Below are 22,786 nucleotides of genomic sequence, written 5' to 3' on the forward strand. Positions count from 1 at the left end.
CTTAGCCTCTCACCCAGCCAAATCAGATCTAATACTTTGTACTGATGAGGGGCAATACCCCGAAACAAATTGAGATTCTGGTTTGGCTTTGGCTGAGTTTCTGTGCCATGTCACTTTCCACAAGGAGAAAACTTACCCCTTAGATCCCAATCTTAGCCTCTCACCCAACCAAATCAGATCTCATACTTTGTACTGACGAGGGGCAATACCCCGAAACACTGTGTATACAAATTGAGATTCTGATTTGTTTTTATCCTAAGTCATATTTAAAGACTTGTTAAAGGGTCAATAATGATTTGTAGGATTGCTACTTCCAATAGGTAGCACTAGAGTTCAAGTCCTCTTCCTTTCTGAAGAGACAATTTGCATATTTAATAAACCAGAGGAGCATGCAATGCATTTAAGTCTCCTCATACTGGCGTGCCAGTCCTGGCATGTCACTCTCCACAAGGAGAAACCTTACCCCTTAAATCCAAATACTGATGTAAAAAACTCACCAAATACGCAACGTGTGCACATGGCCTGGTTCCTTTCAAAGAAATTTAGTATCTTCCACAAAACAGCTATTAAGTTCATGAATTAAAATTATGAAAAAAGCTATACATGGCATAAGTACAAAGTGCTGTTTTTGGTACTTTTACAGAGAGACAGATCGGCCAAGCACAATGGCTGCTTCATATACCACACTTTAAAAAAATAACGGACATTGCAGAATAGTAAAAAATTACAAATTGTTTGTTGTCAATAATATCAATCTATTTAATGTATTGCCCAAATATTTTACATTACTCATGTGTTAATTAGTTATAAAAAGTCTATTTCTTCCATTTTTTTCTCTATAGCAAAGTCATGTCTTGAAGGGAAAGTCCAAATGGAGTACTAATGAACTGTGCTTTACGTTCTACAGAATTATGACATATATTATGTATGTAGCAGTTTATTGATAGCAAAGTAGATATAAATGTTTCCTTTAGAAATATATTTCCTTTTTCACTGACACATAATTAATACAAATATTAAGGTAAGTCTTGTCTGTACGTGGAAAAAAGCCTTGAAATGACAATCTAAAAAAAAACATTCAATGTTCTTGTTGATTTTTTACAACACGTAAGTGCTTCATCCAGTGGGATTCCAGTGTAAAAAATATGCCACTGGCGAATAGTCCTTATAGCTCGTAATGAAGTGTCTTGTCCACTGAACAGGAGTTTCAGCTTCCTATATGCTGAATATCCACATTTACAAGAACAGTCACAAAACAAGTTCTGTTAAAACAATCCTCTCAGAATTTATGGTGGGTACATTCAGGGCTCATCGTCAGCAGGGGGCGGCTGGCACAGCCGGTACAACCTAGAAAAATAACACATATACAGTATTAGTATTTCAGTTGGGGTAATGTTTTATGATTAACAATATATTCTTCATGAAGACATAAAAACTGCCACGTAAACTGCTTGGTTAGCATTACTTCCTAGGAATACATATACAGGTAGCTAAATTAGAGTTTCTTTACATTTCCAACATTTTCCATAGTGCTGCCTAAATATTGTCATCACTTTCTCAGTCTCTGTCCTAGATGGTGATTACAGTTAAAAAAAGGAAACTTTTAATTGTAATTAAAAAAAAATGAATGGATTTTTTTCTTTAATTTAAATTCAGCACCTCCTCCAATTGCATGTGTCCTACAGTTTTTCTTTTTCTTCTGTGCGCCTCCATTCCAAAGTTATGCACCCAGGTAATAATGATGCAAAATTTCTCCTCAACCAACTGGGCGCATACCATAGATTTGATCTGTGGGCGTTTGCTTTCTCTCCTGATACTGGCCAATTAAAACACAGCCACACCTACAGAGAAGTTCTGTGGTATACACCCAGTTGGTTGAGGGAAAAATGTGGACTATTATTACCGGGGGCATAAATTTGGAATGGCGGGGCATAGAAGAAAAAGAAAAAAAATTCCAGAATCAGTGGGACAGCTCCAATTGGTCAGAGATATTCAGATCAAATGAAAAATTCCAGTGATAGGTCCTCCTGAAAGGAAATCTGTCACATGGATCATGCAGTCCAATCTGCAACCATCATGCCATAGAAAAAGAGGAGTTATTCAAATTGTTATATAAGTTTGTGGTAAAATATTCTGCATAACTTATTCTCTGAGATCTCTGCTCATTCTGGACTTTAGATTCAAGTGGACAGTCCTAATCCGTGATTGCCAACTTGTATGATATAATGTGGCTATTGTTAGGTACTTTGCGAATACTAATATGTATCTGCCATCACAGGAGGGAGGCCGTGGCAGAGATAAATGGAAAAATGTGGCACCCCAGGGGTCTGGTTTCCACAGTAACGGCAATGTTATGTCTGAGAGCAGGTGGGAGGTCTCTTGGTCAGGGATCCTGTGCATGCCACACCTCCTGCCCAGTCCTGGGAGGGGAAGAACTTCCCCTATATAAACCTAGGGCTGAGGCAGGGTTAGTGAGTAGAGAAGAAGTAGAGACAGAGAAGAGAAGCAGCATAGGAAGAAACAACAGGAGCTCTGTGGGAGCAGTACTACAAGGAGTCAGGGGCTGGCAGCTGCAGAGCTCGCCCTGACTGAGAAGCTATCACCGGACCCGGAGTCCGAGGCTGTGGGGACTAACTCCTATCCAGCAGCAGAAACCGACCGGCAGGGGATTTCAGGTCCTCTGGCCAAGAAACCCGAAGGCACGGTCACACGCGTGGGACCAGCACTGCCGTCGTGGAGCGGAAGCTACTAGAAGGCCCCGAGTCACCGGCCATACGGGTGAGCACCACACGGTACACTCAGGGACGTGGGCTACTTATACCCGCCTCTAGCAAGGTAGCCAGAAGAGTACAGTTAGTTTGGGAGGCCTACAACTCCGCCTGGCCAGGGGAGATCCCATCTGCTCAAGGACTGACCAGGCCCCAATCGCTAGCCAGTACTCCGGGAGGGTCTATCTTTGTCACCAGTAAAGACCCTGAACTACACCGTACCGTCTCCGAGTGGTTCCTGCTACCCCCATCATCCACGTCGGCTGCCCTGAGGCCATACCCCTCCCGTTGGGGGTGATACTATCACGCTGCACAATCCTACCACCGGCCTCAGCGGTCTGCCCTGCAGCGGCAGCTCCTTCGCTGCATTCAACGGGTGGCGTAGTCGTACAACATCTACCGCTAATACAGCGCCACTTAGTCTGACTCCCTGGGCACGGACCGGGTCACCGCCACGAGACTACAACCCTCAACAGATCCGGCTCCGGGTAAGCTCCCGCGTGCGCAACGCTGCGCGACACAGGCCCAGGGGTGCGTCAAAACTAGTAGGTAGGATGATACCTTGAACTGCTCGGCCACACCAAGGGTGCACCGAGCGCCTCAATAGCAAATTGGAATAAAGAACAATTTCTGGCAAGTGAAGCAATGGATTTAGACACTGAAGGTGTGATTTTTATTAGGGCCAAGTCCTTTACAAGGTGCTGTACTTCGTTATAATAGTCACTTTGTGTCATCAGACTCCCTTTAGCACATAGAGGCCAATTCATCCAAAAGCTTTCACTACAGTTCTCATAAGTGCACACAAATTTTGCAACTTTTGGAGTTTTTACAACAGTTCTAGCCAGCTCTGCCATCTCTTTGGAAAGTGTGCAGTGCTTAGTAGGAGAGTGCAGCTGACTAATTCATCATAATTTGCTGTTTAAACTGAGACAGAAATATTTTCCAATCTGGAGTACAACGCTTGTGGTGGTGAAAGAGGCCTCAAATTTGTACAAAATGTCAGTCTTAATGAATTGGCGCCATAGTAAGCAGGAAGAGTGAGCAAAGTTACAGGAAGGCGACTATGGGCCGGTCACTCCAATTTCCAGATGGCTGCCTGCATAGTATGGCTCGACCTCCCCCAGTTCAGTGTATGCTCACATGGGTGCATATCATTTTTCTATATTTTCATTGAAGGTAAAGCAAGGATAGGAATATATTTATAACCTTCCCTAAAATAACATGAAAGAATATAACTTACAGCATTGATTTTAATGCCTTATTTAATTCTCATCCATAAATCTGCTTTTACTTTTATGATTTGAGTATAACTGTGGATTTTATATTTTTGATGAATGATGAGGGGATAAGTCAGTCACACGCAGGTGAAAGGAAATAAAAGTAAAATTATCACAAAAATACTCTTTAGTCAGAATGAAACACAAGTTCAGAGGTTCACTGGTCTCAACCATGACATTTTTACTAAAGAGATTCATTTTGGTGCTTCTGATAAATACTGCTTTCTCCTGCTACTTCTGAAGTGATAGACTATAGTATGAAAATATCAAGCGCTCAGATGTAGTTTGCTAAGCAACAAATGACTGATCCTAAAATATCTACTGTACATAGTGTCACCGATGGGGTGGCAGAGGGAACTACTGGCCGCAGCATAGGATGGGTCAGTAACTGACAACCAGAGGAAATGAGAACTGTAGCTGCTCTCTAAGTTCATCTGGATGTCTGATTTGTTCGGAGGAAGAGAAGCCAGCGCTGATTGGCTGCAGGGATAGAGTGACAATGTTATGCGAGCCCCGGGAGAGGCAGTGCTGACACCGCTGGAACGGCCCTGGCACTGGAGGTGAGTTTAACCCCTTAAACGTACATCATATGTCGTGTCCCTGCCTTCAATGCGGACTTGCATGCCGAGCCTGCATCTTTCCCCACACATGATGGCAGACTTAATCAGCTATCATGTGCCTCTAACAGCTACAGGCAGAGAGGAGCTCCGCCCACTGATAACCTGTTAAATCTCGCTGTCAATCTCTGACAGCGTCATTTAACACACGCCAGCAGGTGGAGTGATCGCGGGATGCAGATGGGTTGTTGTAACAGTTGGGGGTCTGCTGATAACCTCCATGCTTGTCATTGTGATTCTAGTGTGAAAGCCAGTACGTGACCGGCGTACATAGGAGATCGTGATTTTCTCTATACATAGCCATGCTGTAGCACGGCTATGTATAGTGCGATCAGATGATCGCAACTTCAAGTTCCCTAGTGAAAAAAAAAGTTTTACAAAACATGAAAAAAATAAAAAACCATAAAAGATCAAGTCACTCTTCTTTTGCCCCATTAAAAATAAAACAATAAAAAAAATAGAAATACACATACTTGGTATCGCTGTGTTTCTAAAAGTCCTATCTATCAAAAGTAAAATAAATTAATCTGATCGGTAAACATCGTTACAAAAAAAGCCAGAATTACGGGTTTTTGGCTGCTGCAACACTGCAATAAGAAGCAATAAAAACATTGTATCTACCCCAAAATGGTATCGGTAAAAATGTCAGCTCAGGGCGCAAAAAATAAGCCCTCCGAGTCTCGGAAAAAGGTTACAAAAGTAACATTTATTTTTATTTTTTTTTTACAAATTTCCGAATTTTTTTCCACCACTTAAATAATAAAAAAAAAACACTACCTATTTGGTATTTTTGTACTCGTACTGACCTGGAAAATCACATTGCCTAGTCAGTTTAACCATATAGTGAACATGGTGAATAAAAAAATCTAAAAAGCTATTGTGAAATTGCCCTTTTTTTGCAATTTCAATGCACTTGGATTTTTTTCCCATTTTCCAATACACTATGTGGTAGAATAAATGGTGTCACTCTAAAGTACAACTTGTCCAGTAAAAACACAAGCCCTCACACGGCCACATTGATGTAAAAATAAAAAGGTTATGGCTCATTGGAGAAGGGGAGGAAAAAGCGTTAACAAAAAAATGGTAAACCACCATTTCATGAAGGGGATACGTGTTATTATTTTGCTGGGGGGAAACATAGAGATTGTCAAGGTATAGCACAGGAATAGTTCCTGATGACTCAAACTAGATGACAATTCTCCTCCTGATGTAAAAGAAAAGTACAATCAAGAAATGTAAATAAGAACCTGAAACTTAGAATAATAGAAAAGTATTGAATATTACATAAGAGCCTCCGTAGAAAACAACAGCGCTGTCCGGGCAATGCTTTAATAATGATCTCTGAAGTAATATCAACATATCATTCCACTAGCTGGTCAGTTTCCCTTCATTACGGCCAGGACTCCGCTGATTTCCTGCTGTTTTATTGCACTGTTTGTTTACCTTGGTTATAAGTAATCATATAATATCCTGTCCCCTGACTTTCTCTAATGCAACCTCTCGCACAGAAGCAGCGCCGCCGGGCCATAGATCTTGTAATACTGTCTGTGATTTCTCTCGTTATATAGTAAGATGTATGTCACCTCAGCTTCACAGAGGCATTTATTGTTCCTGCTGTCAGCATAAAACCACAGTGCAAAAAACTATCTCTCATCTGCAGAAATACTTCATCAGAGACAAATACAGTAGGATTGGCTGCAATGTTTAATATTAGTAAATAAATCCTCAGACTATTTAGGACTTAGATGCAATTTCCACAGGCGTAAACTATTGCACTAAAATGGTGACATTTGTCTATCACTCTAAATTTATTAGTGGCAAAGAAGCCATTACTAGGCTGTGTTCACACATGGTCAAGGTGGTTTTTTTTACCACAAAAAAATGCACAGCAGCAACAACATAAAATTGTAACCTTAGACCATGTTCACATGATGCAATTTCGCTGTTTTTTTTTCCAGCAATTTTCTGAATTATGATAAAATTGCTGCATTTTTACCGCATTTCCATTGTGAGAACATGGCCTGCATTTGGGTTGGTAGGTCTATCTATGTAGGATTTCCATTGTAGGAGCATAAAGCTTATGGACCTCCTTTGTCTAAACTGTCCGTCAGAAAAGCTGACCTTTTGGACAGTTTTTAATAAATGAGGCAAAAAATTGAAATGTGGTGAAGTAGTCAACAGAGGATGTGGGGGTTGTGGCTATAAGATATTCTACATGGTCAGCACAATGTGTGCCAATCATGTTATTAGATCACTGTTAGCCTCGATGGTTGTCACAAGGCAAAAAGTATCTGTAAGTTCCCATAATGCATGCGACATGCAGCAGCAGTGATCGCAGCAATTTGCTGGTCACATCGAGACCACAATCACTTACATTGTGCCTCTGCCAAAGTCACCATGTCACCCTGGCCTTTTGCAGTATTGAACTGGGTTCACACCAAGTTTTTTCATTTTGTTGAATGGTGCTGGGTCATATTTAACTATACGGTCTTAGTTTTTTTTTAAAGGGAAGCTGTCACTGCCAGAAATGCTGCAGAAATAGTGGAAATCTGCAGGTAAATAGCATATAAATCTTGTCTGGCCAGCTTACTGGAAGTGCAGCTACAGATATAGTCTGGTCGGCTTACTGGAGGCACAGCTACAGGGAGAAAATGAAGTTGTATTCTCCCTGCAGTCGCTCACTTACAGTCATTGGTGTGGTGTAGGGGGCTGTTACAGTCACATCTCTCTACACAGTGAGAGTGCTGTTATCCCTCCCCGGCACATTGAATGACAGCTATCTCTGCACACATGCTGCACAGCAGCCTGACAATCAGTGATGACACTGTACTCAATGTGTAGTGAGTGGTGACTGTAGCAGCCCCCTTCACCTCCCAAATTACTTCAAGTCTGCGGCTGTAGGTAGAATATAACTTTACTTTTTCCCTGTAGTCGTGCCTCCAGTAAACAGACCATACTATATCTGCAGGTAAATACTGTTTTTGGAGGTGACAGGTTCCCTTTTAAGGGAGTCGGCCATCTAAACATGACTGAGACAGGAGCTTGGTGCACCTTTGGCATGGCCCAACAGTTCAGTGCACACTTGTTTTCCAGCTGTGCTTGGTCTGAACATTCATTTTGTGCTAACAGACTCCTTTTAAAATGTGGTTTAAAGTGGTTCATGCTGTTTGATGATCTTGGTGCACCTTTCGGTGCTACATCTAACTTTATACCACCTGTTAGTTGGTGTACTGTGTCACATTGAGCACTCTCCAACAGGTCATGCCCCATTATTGGACAAGACGCAAAATGTTTAAAAACACAATAAATATTAAGTCATGAAGGACAGTTTTTGGTACAAATTGTGGCACATTTAGCAATTGGACCTAAAAATGAATCAAGGTCCTTTTCTTCTGCCAAGTTGAAGGTCAAAATCCAGACAGATTCAGTTTTCTGTACAATGGAAGTCAATTGATAAGAGGACATCTACAAGGAGTGTGAATGTTCTCCCCGTGTTTGCGTGGGTTTCCTCCAGGTTCTCCAGTTTCCTCCCACAATCTAAAGACATACTGATAGGGAATGTAGATTGTGAGCCCCAATGGGGACAGTGGCCATAATGTCTGTAAATTGTCTGAATTGTAAAGCGCTGCGGAATATGTTGGCGCTATATAAATAAAAAAAGAAAGGATACAACTGATCTATAATGAATAATTTTCTAACGAATGCTTATGCTCTGCTCATATCTCCCTCTCCATTGGGATAAGATTCCCCCCCTCAAAGTCATAATTTCCACCAAGAGATAGGGGCCTGATAAATATAAATTCATTTTATCTTCATTAGTTGCTTGTATAAAACCTTAATTTCGTTCTATGGATCCCAAGTTCAAATGGCCTCACCATATTTATACATCTTGTTATATGTTATGTTATATCAGTTATAGTGTTTTTATACCATACCTTGGAGCAGATGTTGGTGTTCTGTCCCTAACACCCAAATTCTTAGCAGTGTTCTGAACCCTTGCTCCCTGCAATGTAAAAGAAACCAAAGAAAGATAATAATGTACATGACATAATCATTAATATACAGCAAAGGAGCACATTTTATCAGGTCTAGCAAGTCAAGTTTTCTAAAGATTGTGCAATCCTTTCACAATACATAAAAGATGCATCAGAAGCAGGGTGCGCAACTGCGACCGGGCCTGCGAGTGAGCTTATTGGGACTTCCAGTTGAAAACTATTGTAGAGCAGAGAGCCACTGTCTCCCTGCCCCACCGTTGCAGGCCTATCAGAGGTGGCAACTGCAGGGTACCCCAGGGGTGCTTATAATGTGACAACGGTGTGACATCATTAAGTCACCTTCAACATGATGCCGGCATGCTCTACAGCTGTAGGCCTCCCATAGGCCTTCAGATGTAGAACAAGTGCGGGGCAGGGAGCCAGCTGGGAAAAAGGGAAGACGAAAATAAAGCCGTTCGGCATGTGGGGACAGGTGAGAGTTTTGGTTGTTCTTTTTTTATTTATTTAATAGTAGTGGAGCACTGTTGGAGGAGATTGTGGGGGCACAATGGGGACACAATGGGGACCACATAGGAGAGGGGCAATGGTACTTAATGGGACCATAATTGGAGGACATTGTTAATTTAAAAGTTTCAGAATTGGAGGACATTATTCATTTATGGGGGTGCAGAATTGGAGGACATTATTCATTTATGGGGGTGCAGAATTGGAGGACATCATTACTATGTGAGAGCCAGATAAGGGGATATTATTACTATATAGGGGTCACATAGGGAGACTATATAACTATATGGGGCCACAAAGTGAAATATTACTATTATATTGGCACCACATGTGTATATAAGCATAATGGTGAAGAATACTTTTGTATTGGTGCCATGGTGGAGAAATGTAACTGGGCACAAAGGAGACATAAGCATTACTACTGTATGAGGGACACATAGGGGAATATCACTACTTGTCAGAATCCCTGTTGTCCTTCTAAAGTTTAACCACTAGTGGCTGCTATTGTTCACCTTAATAATTGTGCTGCAATCCCACTCCTTACCACTGGAGGCTGCTGTTGTGTTCTGCTATTGCTCTTTACTAAGATGGCAGATTCTGAACCTGTGGGATCCATCTTGTTTCCTGTTTGGGCCTACTTAAAGCCACATAGATCTCTCACTCATTGCTTGAGTATTGTATCTAGCTCTTAGCCTAGTTCCAGTCTCCAGCTCCTGAACATTCTTACCCAGACTGTTCTCACCTATCTACGAATTGTTTCCTACAACTCCTTTACTATCTCCAAGAACTTCTACTACTGCTTGCTGTTCCTGCTTGTGCTCATTCAGCCACTGGTTTCCAGCAGTACTTCGCCAGTATCGTAACCCTACTGTATTGTATTTTATTTTTGGGGATACTGTTGCTGTGAGAAAAAGAGAGGTACAGTTACTGTAAACGTGGGGGGAAAGTGGGGAGGCTGCTCTAGAAGAGATCAGCCATAGATATCTGTGTTATATTTTGCAAAGACGACTCCTGGCTAGAAGAAACCAAAGTTGTCTGTACTGGATGAAGAAGAAAAACGAAAATGAAGGACTTCAATTGGAGACATCACTGGTGAGTATCTGGAGTTACCTGTACTGTATATACTGATACCTTTGACCAGACAGTCATTGTATGGGGTTAACCTTGTGTTAGTGCAGAAATTTTTTTAATAATCAGAATGATGATATTATTCCGACACTGTGTGTGGTGGTAATATGTGGTCTGGTCATGGTGTGGAAATATTTTTTCCATGTACGAGTTAATATTGCTACATTATATTGGTCTTGGTACAGTGGGCTTTGTTCAGTAACAGGATGGTCGTTATATACAGACACTGTGTGGTAGTAATATACGGTCACGGTGTGGTGGCATTATTCGTTTCTAATATATGGTATTATTGATTTATATTGGTCTTGATATAATGGGTTTTGTTCAGTAATAGTATGGGGATTAAATTTGTTATTTGGTAACTATATGACTGTATTATGAAAGCATATTGGTTAAAAAATTATTTTATTGTTAATTTGTCAGATTTCATGGTATCTTAAGCCTACAAATCTGATCAACAGATTAGTATGAGAAGGGGTAGGGGAGTCCAAATCTTTCCCTGGGGCCCACAAGACTCTAGTTATGGAACTGTTTAGAAGAATATTACTAGTTAAAGAAAATGACTTCATGCTTGACAGAGAAGGAGTGATTGGAGCTCAAGTACATAACTGAAGAGAATGCACATGCATTATACATTATTTTAAATTACTGGAGCTTTTCCAAGGACATGCTAGTAAATGATGAATAGCAAGATACCCAACAGGTCATTCCTTATATTAACATTGTAGTGGAAATGGCAAATTCCCTGTGATGTATGGCTAGAATAAGGTCTCTGCTTAGTCCGCTTCCATAGATGACAGAGATGGTAATGCTTTTTATAATACACTGTTACTAACTCCCATTAAGTTTAATTAAATATAAGCCTCCAGTATTCAGGCTGTAATGAGCTCAATTGCATGTTTAATACCCCAAATATGGCTATTACTCATTTACTGTTCTTTACGGACGTTATTAATAGTATTAATAGTATTTAAGGTATTATTCTTTACGTTTCTCTAATTACTATGACTTTACAGATTACATATACATATGGTTCTCTTAGTAAATGAAGCCATCGTTTTAAATTTTATTTCATAAGTCAATAGTACACCTGAAAAGCAGATAATTTGGTGACGTCATTGTATATGGAGGCTGAGAGGGTTGATGTTCTATAGGACAGGGATGTATAAAGAGGAGCTGAAAGGAGTGATGTACTGCCGGATGGGACTGTATGTATAGTGTACTGTAGTATGCTGTACACAGAGGAAGATGAGAGGAGTGACATTCTGCAGGAGGATACTGTATATAGCAGGGCTGAGAGGAGTGATATCCATTTACATAGTTAATATGGTTGAAAAAAAACAAACACATTTCCATCAAGTTCAGCCAAGGGATGGGACCTCTTGTGGTAGAATATTCCACAGATTAAGAGTTCTTATGGTAAAGTAGGCCTGTCTCCTTTGGAGATTGAACCTTTCTTTCTCCAGATGAAATGAGTGTCCCCTTGTCTTTTAAAGACAATCTTTTAAAGGGTTTTTGCCACCTAATTTGAGAGCAATTTAATGTAGAGACAGAGATCCTGATTCCTGCGATGTGTCACTTACTGTGCTGCTTAGTGTAGTTTTGATAAAATCACTGATTTATCTGCAGGAGATTATCACTAGAGGACTAGTAAACCTGCTGCCATGTAGTCAGGCATATTCATGCTGTGTACTGTATAACGCTGCCCACAACACTGATTATCAGCTTTCTGTATACACTGTACAAGGGCAGAAAGAAAGCTGCCAATCAGTGGTGGGGGCATGTTATACACAGCTCAGCATTCAGAGAACTGCTAGACCTGCAGCAAAGAAAACAGTGATTTTATCAAAATAAGAGCAAGCAGCCCAATAAGAGACATAATCCTGAAATCAGGGTCTCTGCTCCTACATTATGCTACTCTCAGATTGGGGGAGAAGGGGAAACTTGGTGACAAATTCCCTTTAAGGGGGTTTACATGAAACACCTTTTGACCATACTTTTTGTATCAGCCATGTATGTACTTGTACAAGTTAATCATGTCTCCCCTTAGATGTCTTTTCTGAAAACTGAAAACTAAACAAAATTTAAAATTAGTCTTTCCTTATACAGTACAACCCCTGGCAAAAATTATGGAATCACCGGGCTCGGAAGATGTTCATTCAGTTGTTTAATGTTGTTGAAAAAAAGCAGATCACAGACATGGCACACAACTAAAGTCATTTCAAATGGCAACTTTAGGACTTTAAGAAACACTAAAAGAAATCAAGATTAAAAATGTGGTACTCAGTAAGGGTAATTTTTTGCAGACCAAGCAGAGGGAAAAAATTATGGAATCACTCAATTCTGAGGAGAAATTTATGGAATCACCCTGTAAATTTATTTCCAAAACTAACACCTGCATCAAATTAGATCTGCTCGTTAGTCTGCATCTAAAAAGGAGTGACCACACCTTGGAGAGCTGTTGCACCAAGTGAACTGACATGAATCATGGCTCCAACATGAGAGATGTCAATTGAAACAAAGGAGAGGATTATCAAACTCTTAAAAGAAGGTAAATCATCACGCAATGTTGCAAAAGATGTTGGTTGCTCACAGTCAGCTGTGTCTAAAATCTGGACCAAATACAAACAACATGGGAAGGTTGTTAAAGGCAAACATACTGGTAGACCAAGGAAGACATCAAAGCGTCAAGACCGGAAACTTAAAGCAATATGTCTCCAAAACAGGAAATGCACAACAAAACAAATGAGGAACGAATGGGAGGAAACTGGAGTCAATGTCTGTGACCTAAATGTAAGAAACCACCTAAAGGAAATGGGATTTACATACAGAAAAGCTAAACATAAGCCATCATTAACACCTAAACAGAAAAAAACAAGGTTACAATGGGCTAAGGAAAAGCAATCGTGGACTGTGGATGACTGGATGAAAGTCATATTCAGTGATGAATCGCGAATCTGCATTGGACAAGGTGATGATGCTGGAACATTTGTTTGGTGCTGTTCCAATGAAATTTATAAAGATGACTGCATGAAGAGAACATGGAAATTTCCACAGTCATTGATGATATGGGGCTGCATGTCAGGTAAAGGCACTGGGGAGATGGCTGTCATTACATCTTCAATAAATGCCCAAGTTTACATTGATATTTTGGACAGTTTTCTTATCCCATCAATTGAAAGGATGTTTGGAGATGATGACATCATTTTTCAAGATAATAATGCATCCTGCCATAGAGCAAAAATGGTGAAAACATTCCTTGAAAGAAGACACATAAGGTCAATGTCATGGCCTGCAAATAGTCTGGATCTCAATCCAATTGAAAATCTTTGGTGGAAGATGAAGAAAATGGTCCATGACAAGGCTCCAACCTGCAAAGCTGGTCTGGCAACAGCAATCAGAGAAAGTTGGAGCCAGATTGATGAAGAGTACTGTTTGTCGCTCATTAAGTCCATGCCTCAGAGACTGCAAGCTGTTATTAAAGCCAGAGGTGGTGCAACAAAATACTAGTGATGTATTGGAGTGTTCTTTTGTGTGTTTGTTTTTCATGATTCCATATTTTTTTCCTCAGAATTGAGTGATTCCATAATTTTTTCCCTTTGCTTGGTCTGAAAAAAAAAATTACCTTTACTGAGTACCACATTTTTAATCTTGATTTCTTTTAGTGTTTCTTAAAGCCCTAAAGTTGGCATTTGAAATGACTTTAGTTTTGTGCCATGTCTGTGATCTGCTTTTTTTCAACAACATTAAACAACTGAATGAACATCCTCCGAGCCTGGTGATTCCATAATTTTTGCCAGGGGTTGTAACTAAGATCCTCCATGCCTCCTAACAATTTTGGGAACCTTCTTTATATCTTTTCCAGCTCGAGGGCATTCTATCTATGCACTGATGCCCAGAACTGCATATTCTAGATGTTGTTTCACTAATGCTATGTAAAGTGGTAGTATTACATACCTATCCCGCAAGATTATACCTCTTTTAATACAGAACAGTATCCTGCTGTCCTTAGAAGCTGCTGATTGACATTGCATGATGTTAGTCTGTGATCTAGAACAGCCAGATCCTTCTCTACCAGTCATTTTCTGCAAGATGGGGCGGTATATTGAGGGTCTGAGAGGAGTAATGTTTTGTGGGAGGAGGCTGTATATAGAGAGGGTGAGAGGAGTAATGTTTTGTGGGAGGACGCTGTATATAGAGGGGGTGAGAGGAGTAATGTTTTGTAGGAGGAAGCCTTAGATAGAGGGGGTGAGAGGAGTAATGTTTTGTATATAGAGGGGTTGAGAGGAGTAATGTTTTGTGGGAGGACGCTATACATAGAGAGGGTGAGAGGAGTAATGTTTTGTGGGAGGACGCTGTATATAGAGGGGGTGAGAGGAGTAATGTTTTGTAAGAGGACGTCTTATATAGAGGGGGTGAGAGGAGCGATCTGCAGGAGGAGGCAGTATATAGACATGTCTTTTTACATGGGACTGTAGGCTGCAGAAGGTTGCAGTGAGGGGTGTGATGTTCTTTTAATGGGTCTGTATATTGGAGAGTTATGAAGGAAAGGTGTGCTTTCTATTCACGTGGGACTATATATAAGAGGAAACTGAACAGGGGGGACTGTATGAAGATGAGTTGTTTGTGGAAGAGGGTTGAAGTAGAGAGAAGGGATATTCGGTAGGATGGCACAGAACGGTATGAAGTTATGGCTGTAGGGCCACTAGGGAAGATGTGACTTTTTTTCAAATTTGCCTTCCCCTGATATCAGTAATGTTTTGAGCCTCTTCTTCACCACAACGCTGCAAATTAGTGTTGAGCGAGCACTAAAATGCTCGGGTGCTCGAAGCTCGGGCCGAGCTCACCGTGATACTCGGGTGCTCGACCCGAGCAACGAGCCCAATGTTAGTCTATGGGAGACACGAGCATTTTTGCGGCGGCACCCCCGCCAGTCTGTAGAAAGCCTAAAAAGTGCCCAAAACGATAGTGACAGTGCTCAAATGACATGGGGACAGCATGGGGATCGCCCCAGGAAGCATTTCTGACCCCCAGGTCACTGCTGTCAACAACGTGGTCAGAGGTATTAAGCCACTTTTACGGGCTCACAATAAAAAGTTTAAAAACGAAACTGAAACTGTTTTCCTGTGAAATATGTTAAGGAACATCCTTTCCAGGGTAAAGACTTGTGTATACGGTACAATAAATAACCAAAAACAAAAATACTCCTCCACACCTTGGGCTATGTTCACAAGTAGCATTTTTTTATGCGTTTTTGCACTTTTGTATTGCTTTCAACCGTGACAAATGCATTCACCGGGAAATGTCATTTTAACATTTTACAACCTTATATGGCCATGTGCTGTGTGACACATGCATACAGTGCTGAAAAGACATGGGAACACTTTTCTTAGCCTGGCCTGCTTTAGGGCAGCATTGGACGAGCCCACCAGACAACCAGAGACTCCTCCGGTGGGCCCTGCCTTCTCCATCAGGGGAGTTGAGAGTGCCAAGGTGAGGAGCATGATGATGATGATAGAAGTTAGCATCTGCTTTGTTTTCTTGGAATGCAAGCGTAAGTGTGCAGCCTGCCACCCACCCACCCCCAGGCTGCAATACCATACTGCTAGCTTGCTTGCACTTGAAATGAGCCCTTTTAGGCTTGTGGAGGCAGACGCCGGCCACCATTTCATGGCTGCATCGGCGGCCTGGTATCCCTACTCAGTCCCCAGCCGCCCGGCGGCCGGGTGTCCACACTCGGTCCCCAGCCGCTAGGGGGCGGTCGGGTGTCCATAATCGGTGCCCAGCCGCCCCTATTTGTCCCGATGCACCTTAAACACAAGCGCACATACCAAAACATTACCTGTGCCCGCCCCAGTGCATTTAGTGGGAAGGACAGCCTATTCCGCTGTAGTGTGTGCACGCCAACCCCCTGTTCATGGCACATGGAAAGATGCCTCCTGCCCTGCACCTGTCGTTGCAGACTTGCAACTATCCCCGTTCAAGTCCTTGTCCCAGGGCAGTGTTCAATTGTACCTCCCCCATTCCTTGCAATGTAAGCACAAGTATGCTGCCTGCCACCCACCCACCCCCAGGCTGCAATACCATACTGCTTGCTTGCTTGCACTTGAAATTGGGCCTTTTAGGCATGTGGAGGCGGAATCTGGCCACCACGTCATGGCTCCGTCGGCGGCCTGGTATCCATTCTCAGTCCCCAGCCGCCAGGGTGCGGCCGGGTGTCCATATTGGTCCCCAGCCGCCGCGCGGCCGGGTGCCCACACACGGTCCCCAGCCGCCTGGGGGCGGCCGGGTGTCTATAAACGGACCCAGCCGCCTCTATTTGTCCCGGTGCGCCTTATACACAAGCGCACATACCAAAACATTACCTGTGCCCTCCCCAGTGCATTTAGTGGGAAGGACAGCCTAACCACAAACACGTGGACAAGTGAATGTGGCCAGGGATGGTCCATCTCACTGACGCCTTCACACTGGGTTATTATTGTGGAAGCCGGGACACAGTTGGACACTGGGATGCAACACGTCCTCCAGACATAGAGGATTGCGGGTCCTGGGTCAATCAGGCTTCAACACAAAGTTCAGAAGGTAGACAGCAGCAGTGGTCGGCCTCCTACACAATGAGTAAATTATTCATGATCATGAGGCCATCCATCTCCTTGGCTTTCTGTTCCTTGGAATGCAACTGCATGTATGTAGTAGCGGCTAGGCCTGAGGTGGTCAGCGTTTTGGCGCATATCCTACCTCCTCCAAGTATTGCTGGATGTTTTCCTGCTACTATCCCAGTTCTATGACTCCCGTTAAAACAAAGCTTCAGGTGATGAATGATGGATGAGGTGGTGGCAAAGGAGAAAGAGCAGGAGGAACAGGGACCATTCACATCAATATCAGGCCAGTCAACCACCCAGGTCTTGTAGGATATGTTTCTGTACCAAAAGGAGCAGTTCGGCTACACAGTTATAGAGCATACAGTGAGTGCAATGCCTACCAAAAATTTCGATGCACTCCAATGCCCCTTGGAAGTGACATGGAGGTCAGAGGGCCTTAACTAAACCGTTTTTTCCATTTATAGCAACTGGGTCTCCTGTACACTGTTGGCCTAAGCAGTGAATGGAAGGCTTTCCAAAAATTATGAGGAACTGCAATGCCCCTTGAAACAGACATGGATTACAGCGTACTACAAACCTTCTATCCATTATTGGGGAGTGGGTCTCCCTTAGTATTCGCCTATGCATTGAAAAGCAAAAGCTGACTAAAATTAGGAGGAAATGCAATGCCCGTTGGAAGAGTCGTGGAGGCTAGAGGTAATTAAAAACAACATTTCAATGCCCCTTGGAAGAGCTGTGGAGTTCAGAGTGGTTTAACAAGACGGTTTTAATGCCCCCTGGAAGAGATGTGGAGGTCAGAGAGGTTTAACAAGACGGTTTTAATGCCCCTTGGAAGAGACATGGAGGTCCCAGTGGAATAAAAAGACAATATCAATGCCCCTTGGAAGAGTGGTGGAGGTCCCAGTGGAATAAAAAGACAATATCAATGACCTTTGGAAGAGACGTGGAGGTCACAGTAGCTTAACAAGACGGTTTTAATGCCCCTTGGAAGAGACGTAGAGGTCACAGTAGCTTAACAAGACGGTTTTAATGCCCCTTGGAAGAGACATGGAGGTCACAGTAGCTTAACAAGACGGTTTTAATGCCCCTTGGAAGAGACGTGGAGGACCCAGTGGAATAAAAAGACAATATCAATGACCCTTGGAAGAGACGTGGAGGTCACAGTAGCTTAACAAGACGATTTTAATGCCTCTTACAAGAGCCATGCAGTACAGCATATTAAAAACATTATTCCCATTATTGGGGAGTGGGTCTCCCATAGTCTTTGCCTATGCCTTCCAAGCAAAAGCTGCCAAAAATTAGGACAGAGGAACTTGCAATGCTGGCAACACGGACCACGGTCACCCTGGTGGTATAGTGGTGGTGGAGGCTGAGGATAAGGAGAAGAGCAAAAAACAGCCAAAATGAGGAAGCGTATACCCATGTGTGGGTGTGAAGCTGTGCATGGGAATACACCTTCCGAAATAACACAGTGGATTTGACTTTATATTACTCTGCAGTCATTTGGTGGTGATGAGAAGTCTGGCCCAATCCAGCTCTTGTTCATTTTGATAAGGGTCAGCTTGTCAGCATTGTCAGTTGACAGGCGAGTGCACTTATTAGTTATAATTCCCCCAGCGGCACTAAAAACACGCTCCGATAACACGCTAGCGGCAGAGCAGGGCAGGACCTCCAAGGCATACAGAGCGAGTTCATTCCAAGTGTCCAGCTTGGATACCCAATAATTAAAAGGCACAGAGGAATCACGGAGGATGCTGGTACGGTCGGCAAGGTACTCGCTCACCATCTTTTGAAACTTTCCACTCCTTGTGAGAGTACCCCGCGCCTCAGGGCCTGTAAGCTGGGCGGGTGTCAGAAAACTGTCCCAGAACATTGACAGTGTTCCCCTGCCTCTGCTGGATTGAAGTTGCGTCTCTCTCGCCTGTACGCCTTGGTTGGGCAACGAACTGTGACCTCTGCCGCTAGCGTGTTCAGATGGGAATTTTTTTAACAGTTCTGCAGCAAGGGCCTTCTGGTACTGCCCCATTTTTGTAGACCTCTCCACCTCAGGAATAAGAGAGTGAAAGTTCTCCTTGTAGCGGGGTTCTAAAAGTGTCACCAACCAGTAATGACTGTCACCCAACATTTTGATAACGTGAGGGTTACGATTAAGGCAGCGTAACATAAAGTCAGCCATGCGTGCCAGACTGGTAATGGGCAAGACTTCTATGTCTTCACCTTGATGACGACTGACCATGCTCTCCTCCTCCTCCTCCCCCCTGTCCTCAGGCCACCCACGCTGAACTGACAGTATGACAGTTGTACAGGTACTACCGTCTACAGCGCATTATACCAGCTCCTGTTCTTCCTCCTCCTCCTCCTCCTCTCCCTCATTGTCCCCCAATGCACGTTGGGATGAGATGAGGCTGGGCTGTGTGTAATCGCCCGCTACGGCTTCTTGATCCATCTCATCATACTCTGGCTGCAATGCCTCCTCTTTAATTCTCTGCAGAGAGCGTTGCAAAAGACAGACAAGTGGGATGCTGATGCTGCTAATGATGGCGTCATCGCCACTCACCATCTTGGTGGACTTCTCAAAGTTTGTCAGGATGGTACATATGTCAGACATCCAGGTCCACTCCTGAGGTCTTATGTGTGGAGTCTGACCTGAATATCGACGGCCTTGTTGCAGCTGGTACTCCACAACTGCTCTCTTCTGCTCACAAATCCTTTGCAACATGTGGAGGGTAGAGTTCCAACGTGTGGGGACATCACACACCAGTAGGTGTGCCAGAAGCTGCAAACATTGCTGCAACACAGCAAGGGTGGCGGAAGCTGTAGCCGACTTCCGAAAATGAGCTGACAGGCGGCGTACTTTGACGAGCAGATCTGGCAACTCTGGGTACGATTTAAGAAACCGCTGAACCACGAGGTTAAGCACATGAGCCAGGCATGGTACTTGTGTGATCTCGCCTCAGAGCCACCACCAAGTTACGGCCATTGTCACACAAGACCATGCCTGGATGTAGGTTCAGCGGTCTCAGCCACAGATCTGCCTGCTCTTTCACAGCTGTCCACAACTCACAAGCAGTATGAGGTTTATCACCTAAGCTTATGAGTTTCAGCACAGCCTGTTGCCGCTTGGCTGAGGCAGTACTGCAGTGCTTCCAGCTTGTAACTGATGTGGTGATATCTGAGATGGAGGCTGAACATGAGGAGGAGGATGATGCGCAGGAGCTGTACACTGTGGGGGCAACTCTGACTGACATAGGGCCCGCAATCCTCGGTGTGGGGAGGATGTGTTCCGTCCCAAGGTCCGACTGGGTCCCGGCTTCCACTATGTTTACCCAGTGTGCCGTCAGGGAGATGTACCAACCCTGGCCACAAGCACTTGTCCACGTGTCCATTGTCAGGTGGACTCTCCCAGTAACTTCATTGTTGAGGGCACGGCAGATGTTTTGGAACACGTGCTTGTGTAGTGCGGGGATGGCACACCGGGCAAAATAGTGTCGGCTGGGGACCGAGTACCGAGGGCCGACCACCGCCATAAGGCTGCGGAAGGATTCTGTCTCCACCAGCCTAAAAGGCAGCATTTCCAACGCAAGCAGTCGTGAAATGTGCGAATTTAGGACTGTGGCCTGTGGGGTGTTGGCTGCGAATTTGCGCTTTCGTTCAAAGGTCTGGGATATGGACAATTGAACGCTGCGGTGGGACGTGGACGTTGATGCTGTTTCTTGAGAAACTGCCATAACAAGTGAAGACTGAGAGGAGGGGGCATCTTTGCATGCAGTACGGACAGGGGATTGCCTTGCACGCACAACAGGGGGTTCTCTTACACAGTGGAAGAAGCAGTGGTGACACCCACTGACACTGGTCGTGGACCCTGGGGTTCGCCCCACAAAGTCGGGTGCTTTGCTGACATGTGCCTGATCATGCTGGTGGTGGTCAGGCTGGTAGTTTTGTCACCCCTGCTGATGCTGGCCTGGCAGATGGTACAAATGGCCTTTTTGGGGTTATCAGCAGAGTCTTTAAAAAAATTCCATACTCTGGAAGACCTACCGGTTGTACTGGCAACGTCCCTCGTGTTGGTGTTACGGGGAACGGTTGCCCACCTTCTGTCTGCGGTCACCACACTGCTTCTTCCTGCCTGTTGGGGTACTCTGCCTCCCTCCCCGTGTGCTGCTGGCCTCGCTCTGCGTGTCCTCCTGCCACGTTGGGTTAGTTACTAGATTATCCACCACCTCCTCCTCTTCCACTTCCGCACCACAGTCCTCCTCCTCACTTCGTGGCAATTGTGTCTTGTCATCGTCCACCTCTTGTGACAAATTGCCAGCGTCGCCTTCCTGTGGCCGTGGCGGTTCAAATATTTGGCCATCGCTACATGGGATCTCCTCTTCCACCACTTCAAGCGGAGCAGGCGAGGGGCCCAAATATGGAAATGGACCAGTGAACAGCTCTTCAGAGTGTCCAACTGTGGGATCAGTTGCTGTCTGACGACACTCGGAATGGTGGGAGGAAGGAGCATCAGGGTGAGGAGTATGCGGTCGAGACTCACGGCTAATAAGACGATGGAAGATAGATCGGATGTGGTGGTGCCCAGGTGACTGGAAGTATTATCTGCTATCCAATTAATAACCTGTTCAAACTGATCAGTTCGCAATAGTGGTGTTGCTGTGTGCTTCCCTAGTTATTCGGTCAAGAACTGGGAGCAAGAAGATGTGGCTGTTGGTTGTGGCACATTTTCACCTTGGCCACAGCCCCATCCTCTGCACGCACCATCACCAGAACGTCCAGTTCCACGTCCTTAGCCACGCATCTTGCCCATTGTAAATGAAGTAAAATAGCTTACACTTGCACTATCAATGGCAAAAGGGTAATAAAAAGGAGATTAGAACCGTGGAAGAGGAAAACCACAGTTCTAGTTCTCTGGCCTACACCAGAATCTTTTAAACAGATATATTTGTGTCTGAACAGTCAGCGAGACGCTCAAACAGTTTTTTTTTATGTAAAAAAGGCAAAAAGGTGGATTACACCCAGGTTTGAACCGTGGAAGAGGAAAACCACAGTTCTAGTTCTCTGGCCTACACCAGAATCTTTTAAACAGATATATTTGTGTCTGAACAGTCAGCGAGACGCTCAAACAGTTTTTTTTATGGAAAAAAGGCAAAAAGGTGGATAACACCCAGATTTGAACCGGGAAGAGGAAATCCTCAGTTCTAATTTCTTGGCGTATACCAGCCTTTTTTAAATAGATACATTTGTGTCTGAACAGTCACAGATACACTCCAACTGGTTTTTTTTATGGAAAAAAGGCAAAAAGGTGGATAACACCCAGATTTGAACCGTGGAAGAGGAAAACCACAGTTCTAATTTCCTGGCGTATACCAGACTTTTTAAAATAGATATATTTGTGTCTGAACAGTCAGCGAGACGCTCAAACAGTTTTTTTTATGGAAAAAAGGCAAAAAGGTGGATAACACCCAGATTTGAACCGGGAAGAGGAAATCCACAGTTCTAATTTCCTGGCGTATACCAGCCTTTTTTAAATAGATACATTTGTGTCTGAACAGTCACAGATACACTCCAACTGGTTTTTTTATGGAAAAAAGGCAAAAAGGTGGATAACACCCAGATTTGAACCGTGGAAGAGGAAAACCACAGTTCTAATTTCCTGGCGTATACCAGACTTTTTAAAATAGATATATTTGTGTCTGAACAGTCAGCAAGACACTCAAACTGTTTTTTTTTATGGAAAAAAGGCAAAAAAGTGGATAATACAGAGATTTGTACGGTGGAACTGCAAAACCACAGTTCTAGTTATCAGGCCGAAACCAGACTCTTTTAAACAGATATATTTGTGTCTGAACACTCACAGACACACCCAATTTTTTTTTTTTTTGGGGGGGGGGGATACCA

The 22,786-nt window shown here is 43.6% G+C and overlaps 1 protein-coding gene across 1 annotated transcript in view; it reads right to left on the reverse strand.

The window, feature by feature from the left end:
* Positions 1 to 743: 743 nt before the first annotated feature.
* PREX2 (phosphatidylinositol-3,4,5-trisphosphate dependent Rac exchange factor 2) overlaps positions 744 to 22,786 on the reverse strand; it is a 538,104-nt gene continuing 516,061 nt past the window's right edge. Inside the window, exons 39-40 of the mRNA XM_073679425.1 lie at positions 8,598 to 8,665; positions 744 to 1,347 (exon numbers count right to left, since the gene is read on the reverse strand). Coding sequence (XP_073535526.1) covers positions 1,302 to 1,347; positions 8,598 to 8,665 — 114 coding nt within the window. The 3' untranslated portion in view covers positions 744 to 1,301. The remainder of the gene's footprint in view (positions 1,348 to 8,597; positions 8,666 to 22,786) is intronic.

This window comes from Phyllobates terribilis, unplaced genomic scaffold (assembly GCF_046119375.1).
Source record: "Phyllobates terribilis strain yellow unplaced genomic scaffold, ASM4611937v1 Scaffold_4__5_contigs__length_816908805, whole genome shotgun sequence".
Taxonomy (NCBI): Eukaryota; Metazoa; Chordata; class Amphibia; order Anura; family Dendrobatidae; genus Phyllobates; species Phyllobates terribilis.